Below are 18,814 nucleotides of genomic sequence, written 5' to 3' on the forward strand. Positions count from 1 at the left end.
ACGCGGGGGCTGAATCTCCAAGGACAAAGGCAGGGAGGGAATTCCAGAGAGAGAAGCAAGAGCAAAATTATGGAGCTGGGGGAAGAACATGGCAGATCTAAGGAACATAGTGGCTTGCTTTGGCCCCAGCACAGGTGACGGGGAGAAAAGGCAGGGATGTGACTGGCAGGGCCAGGTCTTGAGGGACCTTGGGTGCCATGCTGTGGGGCTTGGACTTTGCCTGAAAGTCAGGCGGCACCGTGGAAGGGTTTTCATAGCATGTGGAGGCAGGGAGTGGGGTTGGAGGCTGATGGCTGCCGTGGGGATAAGAGGTGATAAGGTAATGGGATTGAGAGCAGTGAACTGGCCCAATGTATGCATATTTTTTTAAACTGAGCTGCAATTCCAATAACATAAAATTAACCATTTTAAAGGGAGCAATTCAGCAGCATTTAGTACATTGACAATGTTGTGCAACCACCACCTCTGTCTAGTTCCCAAACATCTTCGTCACCCCAAAAGGAAACCCTGCACCTGCTGAGCACGTGCTCCCCATCTGCCTCTCCCCCAGTCCCAGGCAACCACCCGTCTGCTGTCTGTCTCCATGCATTTACCTATTCTAGACATTTCATATAAATGGAATCACACATTCTGTGGCCTTTTATGTCTGGCTTCATCTGCTTTGCCAAGAGATCTCAAGGAGCCGGAGCTGGCAGAGCATTGTGACTGGCTGGACGTGGGGAGAGGGATCGGTTGAGCCTGACTCCTTTGGTAATGTGTGGGGGTCAGTGCCCCTCATTAAGGGAGGGAACCCCAGAGGAGCAGCCGGGAGTGCTGGGGTGGGCAGGAGGGAAGTGGGAGATGACTGGCCTCATCTGGGAGATGCTGACTTTGGGGACCCTGTGGACAACCACGTGGAGGTGTTCGGGTGCATGCCTCTTCCCTGAGGAGCAAGAAGGACGTACTGGGGTGGGGGCTGGTGGTGGAGGGGAGGCTGTGGAGGGAACAGCTCTTCCCTCCCTCTCATCTACCCAGGGCCTCTCTTCTCCGTGAAGTGGGAGGCTGGGTGGAAGGAGAGGGGATGGAGAAGAGTGGAGAATTTTGAAGGCAGTGGAGAGGGAGCTGTACTTGGAGACATAAAAGGATCAGCAGGAAGGGTTTGGGGTCCAGCTGAGGTTGAAGGCTCCAGACCCATGGCTGTGAGAATCTCCCTCTGTGCTCAGCTGCTTGGGTGAGGGGTGGAGAGGCAGGTTCTTGTAGTGATCCAGAGTTGGGGGGGGTTCATGGATGCAGGTGAGAGAGATGGAATGAAGGTCCAAGGAGAATGGCTAGCTTTGGAAAACAGTCTGGCAGTTCCTCAAAAGGTTAAACAGTTACCATATGACCCAGCAATTCCACTCCTAAGCATGTTCCCAAGAGAAATGAAAACATCTGTCCACACCAAAACTTGACCATGAATGTTTATAGCATCACTCTTCACAATAGCCAAAAAGGAGAAGCGACCCCGATGTCCACTGACTGATGAGTGGATACATAAAATGTGGTATAGCCATACAATGGGATATTATTCAGCCTTAACAGGGAATGAAGTTCTGATACATGTGACAGCATGGATGAATCTTGAAAATATTAAGTAAAAGAAGCCAGTCACTAAAGACTACATATTGTGTGATTCCATTCATATGAAAGGTCCAGTATAGGCAAATCCAATGGACAGAAAATAGATGAATGATTTCCTAGGGCTGGGAGGAATTGGGAAGAAACGGGGAGTGACTGTTAATGAATACAGGGTTTTTTGAGGGGGTGATAAAAATGTTCTAAAATTGACTGTGGTGAGGGCCGGACTGTGGCTCACTCGGGAGAGTGTGGTGCTGATAACACCAAGTCAAGGGTTAAGATCCCCTTACCAGTCATCTTTTTTAAAAAAATAAAATAAAATCGATGGCCAGCCTGTGGCTCACTCGGGAGAGTGCGGTGCTGATAACACCAAGGCCGCGGGTTCGGATCCCATATAGGGATGACCGGTTTGCTCACTGGGTGAGCGTGGTGCTGACAGCACCAAGTCAAGGGTTAAGATCCCCTTACCGGTCATCTTTTTAAAAAATAAATAAATAAATAAAAATAATAATAAAATAAAATCGACTGTGGTGATGGTTATGCAACTCTGTGAATACACCAAAAATCATTGAATTGTACACTTTATAGGGGTGATTGTATGGTACAAGAATTATATTTTGATAAAACTGTTATTAAAAAGAGAGTATTGGTTAAAGTGTGTGTTATAACACCAAGGTCAAGGGTTTGGATCCCTGTATCAGCCAGCCACCAAAAAAGAGAGAGAGAGAGAGAGAGAGACAAAGAGTATGTCCAAAGCAATGGCTCGTGGAGGAAAGAAGTAAAGCTAAGAGGGTGAGGACAGATAGAGAAAAAAACAGGGACAAGAGCCAAAGTCCCCATGAAGTCAAAGAACAAAGGAAGTGGAGAAAAGAAATGAGAGCTGCAAGGACTGCGGGTTGTCATCAGAGGGTTGGATACTGGGGCCTCACACGTGACGATGATGCCACGGCCCCAGGCCTCTGGTCTGCATCCAGGCTGATCATCTGTTTTCCAAATCTTCCTCATTCACTATAATTTCCGTGCTTGGTGCTTCCCGTCCTTCCTGCCCCACAGTCCCTGGTGGCTCACGTCTTCCATCAGTAACCCCCTGGCTTCATGGGGATTGTCCTCTTCTCCTCCCTCATGCCACTGAGGCAAGGTCACCCTTCCAGGCAAAGATCCGGCGCCTGGCCATAGCTGCTCCTCCAACAGTCCCTCTAAGGAAAATCTGTTCTCTGGCCAGTAGCTCCACCGTTCCTGCAAAGGACGCTCCTACCCCCAGGACAGATTCTCACAGCTCCCTTCCCATTTTGACTCAAGAGCTCCGATAGTGTGGCCCCAGAGACACTGGACATAGGGTTGCAGCTCCCAGGCTGACCGGGGTTGGGAGGTGGGGACGTCTGGAGCCACTGCCATTGCTGCGCATGGGGACCTGTCGGCCCTGACCTGCCTCTCTCTGCTGCCCCTGCAGAGTACTCGGTGGTGGTGCCTGAGTCCGTGTTCCCCGGCCTCTTCATGCTTGGCATGTTCCTCTGGAGCCTCGTCGAGTACCTCATCCACCGCTTCCTGTTCCACATGAAGCCCCCCAGCGACAGCTATTACCTCATCACACTGCACTTCGTGATGCACGGCCAGCACCACAAGGTGAGCGGGCGGGGTCCCACCCCAAGGCCCACCCCAGGCAACCTGCCCCCAGGGCCTTGCTGCTACGACCAGCTCCCGCGAGCTGTGGGTCTTCCTGGGAGTCTGGTCGTGGGTTGTTTGATATTGCTCAGAGGGGTGGCTGGGTCGGGCATCCTAATCTGAGCCAGGTGGGGACAGAGAGAGCGTGCATGCGCGTGTGTGTGCGTGCGCATGTGTGCGTGCACACCATTGTTATTAATACCAGGCACTCTGCATCATCTTTAATCCTCATAACAACTCCTTCATTCATTCAGCAAATGTTCATTGAGTGCCTACTACGTGCTGGGCACTGTTCTAGACATCACTGAACAAAACAGACAAAAACCCATGCCTGTGTGGACCTTCCTTCTGAAGATGTTGCTACAGTTCTCCCCATTTCACGGAGCAGGGAACTGAGGCTTGGGGAAATTAAGGAACTAAGAAACTCACCCCAGGTCACACCTGGCACAGCCAGGATGTTCTGTGGACTCCAGAGTCTGTGCTCACACCCACCCACCTGCCACCCTGGAGCTCTTCAAGGACTACATGACAGTCCCAGAACCTGGGACTGGAAGACAAGACTGCCCAAAGGAAGCTGTACTCCTCCTGCCCAGCAGCTTCTCTGTCCCCACACTGTGCTGTCCTTGGCCTGTCCTAGAGTGTCCCTCATTCAGCTCCCATGCTCTTGACTTTCCTTACATTCCCATCTCCTCAAAAGTGAGTACTTTCCCCCGAAATTCTGTTCTCTGCCGGGCGTAAATCAGAGAAAATGTGGCAGATCTGACACTTTCAGGACACAAGTTCAGATGTGGAAAACAAAACCAAAAGAGACCCTCACGTTGCTGATACTCAACTTAGATTTCACCCTCATTTCCCAGCAGCTACTCAATAGTTCGTCCGAAGGAGCTCAGCCAAGTTCAGGACTTTATCAGCTGACTCAGAGACTCCTCAGATTGGTCAGGCTTGTTGCCCTCCCAGCTCTCCGCAGAGTTGATCTGTGTTCTCAGGGGCATTCATAGCAGCCAGTGTCAGGGTGGGTGTCCAGTCCTGGGCCAGCTTGTTGCTCAGGTATGCTCTGAGAGGTACCACAGTCCAGGCTCTCAGGTCGACGTTCAGCCCCCATCTGGCCTTTTTTCTCCAGGGCTAGCTGAGTCACCACCGTGTACCTCATCCCACTTGTGATACCTTTTCAGATCCACTGCCCCCCATTAACTAACTTTCCCATCCTCAGGAGACAGAAGAACCTTCTCGAGGCCACTCTGCATCCCAGGGGCTGTCTCAGACCCCCCCTTCCAAGACACTTCCACACCAATATACCCAGTCCCCTACTGCCACACCGAGAGGATACAAGGAGCTTGTGTGGTGCACCTGAGCTCCAATCAGGCACCGACTCTCAGATCTGCGAATCTATCTATCTGAGGGTCTTGATCCAGTCTTGACCTGCAGCTGGCTCATACCAGCGCACAAGAGAAATAGTGCAAACCCCTTCCTGGCTTCACTGTCAGTGACGTCACATCGGTAGCTTGAAATCAGCCATGGTGGGAGTATTTACACCACAGGAATTAGCAAAACCCTGCAGATCAAGGCTCACTCTTCCTCCTTTCCACCCTCCCTCCCTTTTCTGAGAGCTGGTTCTACAGCTCACCACTGGTCTTGTTGGAGGGCGGCCCACACCACCACATGACTATCCACGTGGCCTGCTTTCTCTCTCTCAGAATACTCACCAAGCAGTCTCTGAAATCTTCCCTCTTTGCCAAGCCATTGGCTCTTGAAGCTCAAAAAGGTTTGACTCTTTTGTTTTCTGGGTCACTGTGACACCATGCCCTCTGAACAAGGAAGGCCTCCTGTTTAGATGTGTGGGTGGGGAGAACATCTCTACTAACACTTCCAGGATCATCCCCCTGCAAAACTGTATTAACTTCAGCTTGCCGATGGGTTATCCTCCCAGACAGCATCAGGCCTCCGTCTAGGTACCCTGTGTCCAGAAAGCCCCTCCAGCCAAGGGCATGGTATTTGGCAGTGGGGCTCTTGTCTGGCACCTAGCAAATTCCAGAGCCAAGTCAGCACACCCGGGCATCCTGCCCCACATCACACCCAGCCCCGTGTTCTTGGGCAGTTTGCCACATTCCATCCTAGCTTGGAAACTGGGAGTAGGACAATCTCTCTAGGTCTTTCAGTATGGTGCCCTGCCCTCCCCAAAGCCACCAAAGGTGCCAAGCTTACCTATGACAGATTGCTGCCCTCTCACAGAATGTCTGGGCTGCTCTGCTCCATCATTTGCAGGGAGTGTCCCTGGCTTGGCACGTTGTGGCCACCGACAGGCCCCACGGCTCTGGGCTATGTCCTGACACACAAGCCTCTCCATCCGCAGGCACCCTTCGATGGCTCCCGCCTGGTCTTCCCTCCTGTGCCAGCTTCTCTGGTGATCGCCTTCTTCTATGTGCTCTTACGGCTCATCCTGCCCGAGGCAGTGGGGGGCACTGTGTTTGCTGGGGGCCTCCTGGGCTACGTCCTCTACGACATGACCCATTACTACCTGCACTTTGGCTCGCCACACAAGGGCTCCTACCTGTACAACATGAAGGCCCACCACGTCAAGCATCACTTTGCACATCAGAAGTCAGGTGAGGACGGGCTGGCACCCCCCAGTCTCCCCTGTGTGTTCACTGATCTATTTGACAGCTACCATTGAGACTCCACGGACCACCGGGCACTTAGCGGGCTCCCTCCTGCTTGCTGGTGCAGGTGGCCGTGCAGAGACAGACAGACAAGGAAATCAATAAATGGCAAAGATAATGCCAGACAGTGAAAAATGCCATAAAGAAAATAAAGCAAGGTGATATTCAAGGAACCACATAGGTGGGGGGAGGGGTCCAGCACCGTCCAATAAAATATGTGGACCACATATATGATTTGAAGTTTTCTAGTGGCCACACTAAACATAAACAGGTGAAAAGATTTTTAATGTGTTTATTTAACCCAATATAACCAAAATATTTTTATTTCAACATCTAATCAATATAAAACAATGTTAATGAGGTATCTTACATTCTTTCTCTTATACTAAGTCTTTGAAATCTCTGGTATATTCTGCACTTACAGCACATCTCAATTCAGATGCTATATTTTCACTGGAAATACTGGATCTGTATCTAGACTTTATAAAATGTGCAGTTAAAAAAGTAGATTCACAGGGCCAGCCCCGTGGCGCACTCGGGAGAGTGCAGCTCTTGGGAGCGCAGCGCCACGGGTTCGGATCCTATATAGGAATGGCCGGTGTGCTCACTGGCTGAGCGTGGTTCAGGCGACACCAAGCCAAGGGTTGTGATCCCCTTACCAGTCACAAAAAGACAAAAAAAAAAAAAAAAAAGTAGATTCACATACATAAGTTGCTCCCAGCATGCTTAAAAGTTTTCCAGTAACCAAATCAAGTATCCATTTTTACATGGAAATTTAAATTAATTAGAATTAAATGAAATTAGAAATTTAGTTCCTCCACGGCTCTAGCCACATTTCCAGTGCTCAATAGCCACATGTGGCTAGTGGCTACCACGTTGGGCAGCAAAGCTCTAGATAAAATGGTCCAGGAAGGTGTCACTGCAGAGATGCCATTAGAGCTGAGACCCAAATGAAGAGAAGCCCACATCCAATGTCTGAGGAAAGAGTGTCCTGAGAGCAACTGGTGCAAAGCTGAGGCAGAAATGAACTTGGCCTCCTCAAGGACGGGGAAGAAGCTGGAGGTGAGAGGGAGGGAGAGACAGGCAGGGAATCAGGCCAGGAACTGAGGCCAGATGGGAATTTGGATTTATTCCAACTATATCCTGGGGACACTAGAAACACAGGTGCCCCGCCTTTGACTCCTGTCAGGCTGGCCCCGGGAGCTGGGAAGCCCAGTGGAACTGATGTTGAAATCTTCCCTTCATGCCAGCCCTACCCCAGTTCCCTTCCCAAGCACATTTCTCCTTGCTCTTTCCACAGATTCTCATCTTCTCCCCATTTGTCTCCCTCTCTAGGATTTGGCATCAGCACTAAATTGTGGGATCACTTTTTTCACACCCTCATCCTGGATGAAGCCCACCCGAAGACCCAGTGACAACTCCCAGACCCTCTGTCCTGCCCTCAGCTGGGCCCTGGCCCCTGCCCGACCCCCAACCCCCACCCCTCTTCCAGGCCCTGCTAAGAAGGTTGGCTTGGCCAGGCAGCCCTGGGGCTTGGTGGAGGGTGCTGAGAAGACCCTTTGGCAGGGCTGCCCTCCTGAGCCACCATAGGGAGGGTCACGTCCACTTGGTGGCCAGATAGCCCACAGGGACCAGCTCTTTCCTGGAGCATCCCAGCCTAGAGCCTGAGCCCGCAGGACTGCTACAGGACCAGGCCAACAGTAGCAGCCCCATGGGGAATGAAGGAAACTGACCCCTGGGGCCATGCCTGTTTCCCCACTAGGCCTTAGCACCTCCGCCTCCCTAGGATCTTCCTCACATGGTGGAGCTACCAATATTCACAGCAAGGAGCATGGTCTGTGGGGCCCGTGGTCTCTCCCCCATCTCCTCTGTCTCCCCCTCCTGCCCTTCCTCGGGAGGGTTTGGTGGCTTTGAGGTGGATGAAAGGCTCTCACAAGAAAAGACAGCATGATGCCTCCCATGGGCCACCCCCATACCCCAGGGCAGCCCCTCTGTCCCCTGCCAACACGAATGCCAGCTGTACTGCCCGCTGCCTCAGGCTCCGATACACCCAGTGCTCACACGGCAGCCTTCGCCTGCCTGTGCAGTTGGGCCAAGGGTGGCTAGCATCATCTCAAGGCTGGCAGGAACCCCAGCCCCTTTCTTTATGAACTGCCAGCTGCTCTAGCCATTCCCCCTGCCTCCAGAATCACAAAGCTGCTCCCCAAAGGAGGCTAAAAAGGCCTCTCCATGGGCAGGAGCCCCAGCCCATCTCTGGCCATTCTTGGCCTCCACCTGGCACAGATGGGCACCCCCCCCCACCAAGACCCTCCCAGCAAGTGCCTCCTGAAGCCGAGGAGCCTTCATGCAGTGCCTTATCTCCCCCTCTGCTTTCCCGCCTCCCTCCCCGCACCCTAGACCCCACAGATGAGGTTCCCATCCCTTCCCCCTCGTAACCAAAACCCTCACTGCTCTGAAGAGGGTCTTATTTATAAACGATAGAAACGTTCTGTCTGACCCCAGACCAAGTAGCCAGTCGGACAACGCTTTCTAATGCTACGTGTTGAGCTTATGTAAAAGATCGTTCCATTCTTACCCACACACCATTACTACTTGAAACTTTTTAAAAACTCACTGAGCGTAAAGACTAAGAGAAGCAAGTTGACTGATCTTGTGATTTGTACTGTTTACCGTGGAGCTATTTAAAGATTTTGGAATATACAAAATAAATATACAGTTGTGAAATAAAGATAAATAAATTGTATATTTTGAAAAATAAAACATTGAAAAGAAACCAAAAAAGATTAGTTGCTCAGACAACTCAGGGGACCCATCAGACTCCATCGTGGTTAATAAGGGGCAGGGGTGTGGGGAGGGGTAGAGGAGGGGTCGGTCCAACAGGGAGGAGGAGTATTTCATCACTGACCAGGTGATGTAGAATTGCTGGGACATGATGATGATAATAAAAAGCTGACCGACTCTTACTCTCTCGCTCAGTTTTATTACAGTTTTAAAATCCTCTGCAGATAGCATCTCCCCTTACTGCCTGCACCTGGGGAGGGGGGTTGCTCCCATCAATCAGCTTAATACACCACTGGGGGTGGTCTCTTCTGGAATTAGTCAACCCCAATTGAGCTTCCAGTTGACTTTCCTACAACAAAGGGGCAGAAGCTCTAACAACAAAGTAGAACTTCAGACCAGTTCAGTCTCGGTGAGACAGTTTCTCAGGATGTCTTTTTCAGGTGGGTTATCAGAACTAGCTGGGAACCTGTCAAAGTGCAGATCCAAGGCCTCACACTCGGAGTCTAATTCAATAGGTCCAAGAGGGTTGGCCCGGGATTCACCTGCCTGAGGACACAGAAGTGGAAGCGAGCTAATGATGTTGAGCTCCAGGAGTCCCCACCCCCGCTGCCTCTCCCTGCCCCAGCATCCGTGAGGGCGGCTTTATCCCTGCAGCTTCCAGCTGAAGATAAGTGGCACCTGAGCCACCCGTCACTCATGTTCCTGGAATCTACCACTGGAATCTGGCCCATCCACACAGCAGAAATCTCAACCTCCTATATACTCTACAGCACTGGAAATCTGTCCCTAGAGCATCACACCCAAGGGGAAGGAAAGGACACAGAGGAGAAGCAAATGAAGAGCTCAACTAGGTGTAAACACGCAAGTCCACAGAGAAAAGTCTAAGATGAGCAAGTTTTAGCAAAAAAAACCTTGTTTTTAACTTCTTTAAGAAGAATTAAACAAAATTGATAAGGAAATCCAGAATATAAGTGAGTTTGTAGCATGGTAATGAGACCATTTAGGAAAAAATTATTTAAAAAGCAAAAACACAAAACCAAGCCAACCTGTTAATGACAAGACCCAGAAGTAAGACATATGGCCTGCACGTCCAGCGGGCCTCAAAAACTCCGCATAGCCCCGCAACCACACCCCCACACATGCCCCGTGGGATGCACAGCAAGACACCTGCCTTTGCCAAGAGCCACTTCTGAGGCCTTGGGGGCACGTCCATGGCAGCGGTAGAGAGGCCGGGCTGCATAGCCTTACAGAGTCCGATGCCTTCTCCTATGCTGTCTTCTTCCAGGGTTACCTGCTGCCCTGTGAGTCCTCGTGTTCTCCAGCGCTTCCACCAAGGGCTGGGCCACCTGAGTACTGGGTGGCTCCAAGGGGAAGCTGGGCTCCACTACCTGTTCCGGAAGTAGAGGGCGGAATAGACAGTCCCCAGCGTCACTCTCTCCCACAAATCAACCAATTTACAACTATTAAAAAGCAACAACAGCCAAGCTGGGGCCGCTAGAGCTCAGGGGAAGAGGAGGAGAGACCAACAGAGTACATGAAGGCAGGAGAAGCCATGATGAGAGAAAGAAAGGATCGCTCCCACCATTTCAAGCCCTGGCTGCTTCAAGGCTGACCTTGGTGAGCACATGGAGCAAGAGCTGGCAAAAGCCACAGCTGTGGCCTTCGAATGAAGTTGGTTGGAGGCTACAGGGGAGAAGAGGGCCTTGGTGGCCCTACGGCCAGCAAGACCACTGACAGGGTTCCCATGGACCCACATAGGAGTGAGGGGCCACAGACAACTGAAAAAAGGAGCCACTCAGAGTCTGTTGAGTCATTGTAAGGGACCAGGGCATGGCTTGTCCCATGGGAAGTGTTTGGAGTATGGGTGGTAGGGGAGATGGGCCCACCGGGAGAACACTGGGGCACAGCATGGACAGATGATCTGCCCCCCAATCAGCATAGGACCACTCAGTCAAGACTGGTCAGAATACAGATCAGCAGGGGGTGCAGTTTGCTGAAAAGAATCAGGTCCAGACCAGAATTTCCACACAGCCCAGGTGTACTGGATCTCACAAGACCCAGAAATACCTACAAGGTCAACAATTAAAACCTGAGCTGCACAAAAAGCCTTCCCCAGGGAATCAGCAGCAAAGCAGCAATTTAGCTCAACCACAGGGCTCAAGTGCTGGTCCCCACAGGAAGTTCCCCCATTTTAGAAGTAAACAAAGGACAACCTATTAGTTCCCATGCAGAGTTTAAGTGGTGGGAGTAGGTGATAATCCAACACAAAACTGAAAGAAAAACAAAATACTCACAGATCAGAGACAAAGTTTTATGTTAACTAGTAAAGGTTTCACATCACCAAAGAACACCTATAAAACCTAGAAGTACTGGAAGCCCCCTGGTCTCCTGAGCCGGGGCTGTGGGGGACTGAGGGCTTCAGCCACACCCACTGACATCTGCATCCAGCCTGGCAAAAACCGAGCCACTGCTGGAAGCCTCCTGATCTCCCCTGCAGGAATGAGGGGGGTGCCATGGGCCTCAACCACGCCCCCCTCCTTCCTTCCTTCTCCCGTCCTATTTCCAACCCCCTTCTCCTCTACCCCTCCCACAACTGCTCTGCAACATCATAGAATGTAAAAAATATATATATTAACAAATGAACTTAATAAATAAATAAAATGACAAGACCCATCAATGAGCGTCTGACAGATTCCCCCAGTGCTCCTGCTATAACTTTCCAGTGGGGTCAGGAATGTTCACAAGGCCTCAGAGATAGAGCAAGCCCCACTTTCCATGCAGAGGCAATAATAGTCTAAAGCCTGCATTTTCACAGAAGAGAAAAATATAGGCAGGGCCACAAGACCCTTAACCTCAAGCTGGTTGGCTTCAAGGTGCATCCCCCACATCCGTGACCATCTGGAAGAGTTGGAGATTTTATCACCAAGTGTGTCAAAGACTAGATGCTAAAGCATGCACAGGACATTATCAAAATGCCAACATATCTACCATGATGGGAAAAGCCTGGAACTTATGACATGATTATGTTTATTCCTGCAGTAAGAGAAGACACAAAAATCATCAAGAAAGTTGAATGTTTGCTCAGAGGAAGGGCCATTTAAATTCTGATCTGTGTAAAGTAGATATGCAGGTTGACTGACCCTCGATGATCCTAGCAATTTGTCTCACCTTATTCTCCAGTAATGGCTCAGCTGCTCCAGCCAAGGACAGGCCCATAGCCATTGTATTTATTTCTGGTATTGTGCTTCCAAACATGTTGTCTTTAGGTGTTTCCAGGCTGCCCTCTTAATTCTGTTCTACTCCACTTCTCTGTTGGTTCTGGTCTCTGACCTCTGCCTTTGAACTTTGTGCAATTTTTTTATTGTGCCCAGTACAATGGCCAACTTATAATAGGGCCCAGTAAATGCTAAACTTGTCTCCAGATCTCTCACCAGAGGTGCCTCTCCACCTGTTCCCTGGCCTCTGCTGCCCTCTGATGGCATCATGCAACCCTGCTCTCATAGAGAATTTTGGAAGCAGTTAACCATGTTTAAAATTCCAGCACTTTCGACACCAAGCCAAGGGTTGCGATCCCCTTACCAGTCACAAAAAAGATAAAATTCCAGCACTTTTCCACCTTATCCATTCTCTTGACTTACTTTCTTGTCTCCTACTGTTTTTAAGAGGAAGCTGGAACTATGTATATAAACTTTCCAGTCCTAATTTTCTAAAAGCTATAATGGTTGCAAAATTTCAGCTGGAATTTTCCTTAGAGTTAGATGCTTTGCCCAGTGACTACATTTTATCTATAAAGCATGCTGCAGGATGAATGTGAAATTCGGAAAATGCCAGTACTCCCATCTTCACTCCATCACAGACACCTATAGCAGAGAAAAATAAGAAACTGGAAAGAAAAAAATCGTATCCTGGCTAAAGCATAAAGATGGGACCCTATCTTCATTTAGTTTCCCTGAAAAGTAAAACTTAAAACAAGGACATGGATGCAGATAGTCTATTTGGGAGGTGATTGCACAAATAAAGAGTGAGGATTGGGGAAGTTTAGAAAGAGAAAGGTGGAGGGGGGTGCATTGTAAGGATGAGTATGTGAGGTTTTTATATAGATTGCCAAAGGCATTTAGGAAGCATAGAGAATACCTGCCAGAATTGCCCACCTAAAGGACAAGAGGCTAGAACATTTATTCACCAGCTTCCACCCTTTTTGGTTGAGGACTGCCTTCAAGGGCATTGACTCCCCCTCACTTATGGGCTTCCCTGGCATGCAAGCCCAGCAGATTCCTTGGCTTTGACAAATGTCCTCAGGCAAAAGCAGGAAGATGGAGGTGTGCACTTGAAGTGCGATGCTGTCTTTACAAGTTGAGTGCAAGCTTGCTGGAAACTATCCACCAGACCTGTGGCTGAAACCAAAGCTGAGACAAGTTCACACAGAACCTTCTACCACACTTAGGTTAAGACCAGAGGTGGGCAGAGGGAATATGACTAGGAGCACCTGATGTATCTGCTACAGACTCCAATGGGTTATATGCTCAAGGTAAGAGTGAACCAGGAGGAAGCCCACCTCCCAGAGCACCGCAAGTAAAATTGCCTGCATGGAGTGAGTAAACGCTCTTTTGAGGATATAGGATCACAAGCACAGCCCTCGTGGAGGTCTGAAGCCTGGATTCATGCAAACTGGGTGTTGTGAAACACATCAAGTCAAGCATTTAATGTAAAATAACCCTGGCTGGTGGAGCCACAGGGTTCTCAGAAGAAGCACTTAAAAATTTCTACGGACGGGTAACAATATTCAACTCCGTACCCCACAGATATGTACAGTCAACTGTGTTACAATAAAACATTTTTAATAAATAAAAATAAATAATTTCTATGAAGAAATGCATCTTCGATACAGGCCTCAAAAAATTCCCACAGATAAAATTCCAAGGACTATAAACTCATGACAATAAAAATAAAAAATTTACAAAACACACATGGAAAGAAGGCACAATGAGTGAAACCAAAAGAAACAACATGAAGTGGAAACATACACACAGAGACATTGGACATTGGATTTATGAGACGTGCTGGATGGCTTCCATTTGCTCTCCAGATCCTCTCTCCGTCTTTCCCCATCCTGCTCGGTACTCTGTGAGGCTGAGCTGTGTGAACCGCAGCAGGGTGTTTCTTTGCCTATTGGCTGCCGGTTGTTCTGCAAATACAGGGCACTGGCAAGGGACTGGTAGGGTGAAGGAGAAAGAGGTCCAGGTATTTATTCCCACAGCTCTTTAATTTCTTTCAGCAATGCTTTGTAGTTTCAGTGTACAAGTCTTTCATCTACTTAGTTACATTTATTCCTGAGTATTTTATTCTTATAAACTAAATTGTAAATGGAATTGTTTTCTTAATTTTCTTTTTGTATTTTTTGTTGTTGCTGCATAGAAACACAACTAATTTTTGTGTGTTGATCTTGTACCCTGCAACTTTGCTGAATTCATTTATTAGCTCTGGTAAAATTTGTTGTGGATTCTTTGGGGTTTTTTTTAATATATAATATTGTGTTATCTATAAATAGAGTTTTACTTCCTTTCCAATTTGGATGCCCACCCCACCCCTGCCACCACATTTTTTTTTTCCTTGTCTAATTGCTCTGGCTAGAACTTCCAGTACAATGTTGCATAGCAGTGGTGAAAATGGGCATCCTTGTCTTGTTCCTGATCTTAGGGGGAAAGCTTTCACCATTAAGTATGATATTAGCTGTGGATTTTTCATAAATGCCCTTTATAATGTTGAGGAAGTTCCCTTCTATTCTAGTTTGCTGCATTCTTCATCATGAAAGGGTATTGAATTTTGTCAAATTCTTTTTCTGCATCAATTAAGATGATCATGTGGAGTTTTTTCTCTTTGTTCTATTAATGTGGTATATTACATTGATTGATTTCATGTGTTGAACCACCCATGCCTTCCTGGAATAAATCCTATTTGGTCATAGTGTATAATCCCTTAATATGCTCTTGGATTATGTTTGCTAGTATAGAGATGAGGATTTTTGCAACCATATTCTTAATGTATATTTGTTTGTAGTTCTCTTGTGTGTTTGTCTGGCTTTGATATCAGAGTATCTCTGGTCTCATAAAACGAGTTAGGAGGAATTCCCTTCACTTCTATTTTTGGAAGCATTTGAGAAGAATTGGTGTTAATTCGTTTTTAAATGTTTGGTAGAATTCACCAGTGAAATCATGTGGCTTGGACTTTTCCTTGTTGTGAGGGTTTTGATTACTAATTCAACCTCTTTATTTATTAAAAGAATGTTCAGATTTTCTATTTCTCAGTGAGTCAATTAGGTAATTTTTGTGTGGAATTTGTCCATTTCATCTAGGTTATCTAATCTGTTGTTCGTAGTATTCTGATAGTCCTTTCTATTTCTGTGAGGTCAGTAGGAAGGTCCCCATTCTCATCCCCATTGATTTTAGTTATTTTCATCTTCTCTCCTTTTATTTCAGTCAGTCTAGCTAAAGATTTGTCAATTTTATTAATCTTTTCAAAGAAGCAGCTTTTGGTTTTGTTGATTATCTCTGTTCTTATCTTTATTATTTCCTTCCTTCTACTAGCTGTGGGTTTGGTTTGTTCATCTTTTTCTAGTTCCTTAAAGTATAGAATTAGGTTATTGATTTGAGATCTTTCTCTCTCTCTTTTTTTTAATTGTAGGCATTTACAGCTATAGATTTCCCTCCGAGACCTGAGTTCACTGCATCCCATAAGTTTTGGTTTGTTGTATTTTTGCTTTCATTCTTCTCTAAGTATTTTCCAACGTCCCTTGTGATTTCTTCTTTGGCCCATTGGTTATTTAAGAGTGTGTTGTTTAATTTTTACATATTCGTAAATTTTTCAGTTTTCCTTCTGTTATTGATTTCTAGTTTCATTCTGTTGTGATTAGAGAAGCTACTTTGTATAATTTTGATCTCTTTAAGTTTATTGAGCAAGGTATATTTTCATTTCCCTTGAGGATATTTCCTCCTTGACTCATTGATTATTTAGAAGCACATTATTTGATACATGGTTTCCAAATATTTTCTCTCAGTCTATAGCTTGTCTTTTCATCCTCTTAACAGGGTCTTTGCAGAGCAAATTTTAAATTTTAATCAAGTTTGATATTTTTTTTATTTTACAGATAATGTTTTTAGTGTCGTGTCTAAGAATCCTTTACCTAGCCTTAAGTCCTGAAGATTTTCTCCTATGTTTTCTTCTGAAAGTTTTTTTTTCTGTGTGTGATTTTTTTCAAATGGCAATTCCAAGATAAACCCAAAGAAAGTGGGAATTATTTTGAATAGTGTATATTTCTTAGTATGGATAGCCATTCTTATTAAATAGGATCATTTAAATCTTTTTCAAGAATTTATATTTTTTCAGTAGGAAAATAATCCTTTACTTAATTCTGTTCATTTTGTTTCACTTTCTAAAAGTGTTATAGTTTTACGTCTTACATTTAAGCCTATGATTCATTTACATTCACTTTTGCAGAAGGTATGAGGTGTGGGTCAAGTTCACTTCTTGTCCAGTTACTCCACCACCATTTGGACATCACATATCTGACTTGCAAAACTCCACAGTAAAAAACACAAAAACAAAACAGTCTGTGGTGAAGCTTTGGGGCGGCTGGTACTGTTGAAAGTGGCCAGTGGAGTTGGTACCCTAGTGGCCAGGACTCTGGACCACAGCAGCTAGTGATTCAGAACAAGATGGACTACCCCAGAAATGACATCTTCAGGTAGAGATAGAAAAAAAAGAGCACTCAGATGTATCTGTTCTCCTAGAGCCCCCAAACATCATTATTCAAGGTCACAATCAAGGTCAATAGAAAGAAAACAGAAGTCAGATAATGAAGGAAGAAAACACAGGAGTCAGAGCAGAAGCAAAGAGCATGCTGCTGCATGAAGTCACTGCAGACTCAGCAAAATAATAAGCCTACCTCCTGATAAGAACCAACTTCTTAAAAAAGGCAAGAAGACATGAATCCAAAGATAAATCCTCTAAGAAACATGAGACGGAGGAGCATAATGACAAAGAACATTCTGCCAAAGGAAAAGAGCAACTAAATTTATCTGAAAATGATGAGGACAGACACAAACACAAAGAAAGAAAGTCATCAAGAGGCAGAAGTTATTCAAGATCTAGATTTCATGAAAGGCACTATCGTGGTAGAAGCAAGAAGCAGAAGAAGGCCCGATCCAGAAGCAGAGAGAGGAAGAAATCACAATCCTGAAGCAGGAAAAGAAAATGTCAGGTCAGGTCTTGCTCCCACTCAAGATCAAGACTAGAATCAGGAGTAGGACAAAGAGTAGGAGTTGAAATAGAAAGAAGAGAATAGAAAAACCAAGAAGACTTAGCAGAAGTTTAAGCTGGACTCCTAGTCCACCTCTCTGCAGAGGCAGAAATGGATGCACAAGAGGCTTTAGCTAGGAGTTTGGAAAGGACGAAGAAATTACAAGAACAGTGAGAAAAAGAAATGGCTGAGAAACAAAAGTAAGATATAGCTGCAGCAGCTGCAGCTACTAGAAGTTCTGTTCTCAGTGTTGCTGCCCTATCGGCACGAGGAACACCAGTAATTCCCTAGATAGCTATGGCAGCTCAATGGCAGCCCTCCAAGCTAAAGCTTTGGCAGAGACCATGGGAAAAATTGAGCTTTAGGAAAAAGGACCAAAATGGCAAACTTAGCAAATTAATGCTGGATGTGGCTCAATCAATGAAGAAAATTACTATTAGGCCTCATGGCTAGCTTAGCATCAGCACAGCCAGGTTGAGCAACTTTCCCCCTTCTCCTCCTGTCCTTTCCCTTTTCTGCTCCAGGAACTCCTCTCCTGGGAAGGGGTAAACATTACTGTTATCATCAAAGGAATGTCTTGTGGGCTGCATTTAGCAGGCTTTGGGCTGCAATGCTTTGTACTGAGATAGTAGCTAATCAAGAGCCTGTGCCCTAACTGACCAGATGTTATCAGACTACAGGGGCTATGTCACCTTGCATACTACTGATTTCGAAATTGCCCATTACTCTGTCAGAATCCTCTCTAGAAGTCTTATAAACCTCCTGCTTTCCTGGGTTCAGGGAAACTGATCTGGCTCAGTCTCCCCCCCACGTTAGTGGAATAAAGCTTTTGGCTGAAATGGAGCCTGGCTCAGGTCTCTCTCTCTCTTCTCCATCTTGCCGAACCTAACAGTTACAAGACTTTGAAGCAGCAGGAAGAAGCATTTAGCAATCTAGGTGCTCAGCATGAGCACAAACACACACATAAAGAGGAATGGGTGTGAGTTTCACATCTTCAATGCAAGGAATGGATGCAGTTTGAAAAAAAAAATCACACTTTTCTCACTTGGTTAGAGCAGCGGTGCTGATAGCACCAAGGAACCAAGGTCAAGGGTTCAGATCCCTGAACTGGCCAGCTGCAGAGAAAATCACACTTTTAAAGTTTGGGACTTTGTAGAATTCTCGTTCTGATATCAAGTCCTTGTTCATCAAACAGCTAGCATTCTAGCTTGCATGGGTATTCTATTACCTTAGTTTATTGAAAAATATGATTTTTCTGTAAATATCAGATCAGTGATACTGGTGTTAGTGCTGTAATCTGGTTAAACCTGCTACCATTAAACTTCAAAGGAATATAGAAGGACAATATTTTTTAGTTCATGGATTCTACTTTTCAAATATATAAAAGCTGCAGGTGAGATAAAATCTCATACACAGAAAAAAATTAAAAATGGACAAAAGACATGAGCAAACATTTCACCAAAGGGACTATACAGATGGCAAACGGCACATGAAAAGATGTTTAACATCATTAGACACTAAGGAAGTACTAGTTAAAACCACTTTGAAATATTACTACGCACCCTTTAGAAGAGCTCAAATTAAAAATACTGACAAAACAAAATGCTGGTGAGCATGTGGAGAAATTGGATATCTCATACACTGATGGTGGGACTGTGGAAAAGTCTGGGGGCCCATGAAGAGATCTGTCTCAGGGCAGAGTCACCACAGACAGCCTTGACTAGAGCAATGCCAAGTGGAAACATGGGGTCAGAGATGCAGCAGAAAAACCCCAACAGCACCATGCCTAGTGGAGCTGTGAGAGTGGGACCATGATGGAGAC

General features: G+C 46.5%; 1 protein-coding gene and 1 pseudogene across 1 annotated transcript in view; both read left to right on the plus strand.

Moving 5' to 3' along the window:
• Nucleotides 1-7,330, plus strand: part of FA2H (fatty acid 2-hydroxylase) — a 55,057-nt gene extending 47,727 nt beyond the window's left edge. The window contains exons 5-7 of the mRNA XM_063113198.1: nucleotides 3,047-3,219; nucleotides 5,609-5,861; nucleotides 7,251-7,330. Of these exons, the coding sequence (XP_062969268.1) occupies nucleotides 3,047-3,219; nucleotides 5,609-5,861; nucleotides 7,251-7,330 (506 nt within the window). The remainder of the gene's footprint in view (nucleotides 1-3,046; nucleotides 3,220-5,608; nucleotides 5,862-7,250) is intronic.
• Nucleotides 7,331-13,033: 5,703 nt separating this feature from the next.
• Nucleotides 13,034-17,445, plus strand: LOC134387713 (arginine/serine-rich coiled-coil protein 2-like; annotated as a pseudogene).
• The last annotated feature ends 1,369 nt before the right edge of the window (nucleotides 17,446-18,814 follow it).

The sequence above is a fragment of the Cynocephalus volans genome, chromosome 10, assembly GCF_027409185.1.
Source record: "Cynocephalus volans isolate mCynVol1 chromosome 10, mCynVol1.pri, whole genome shotgun sequence".
NCBI lineage: Eukaryota > Metazoa > Chordata > Mammalia > Dermoptera > Cynocephalidae > Cynocephalus > Cynocephalus volans.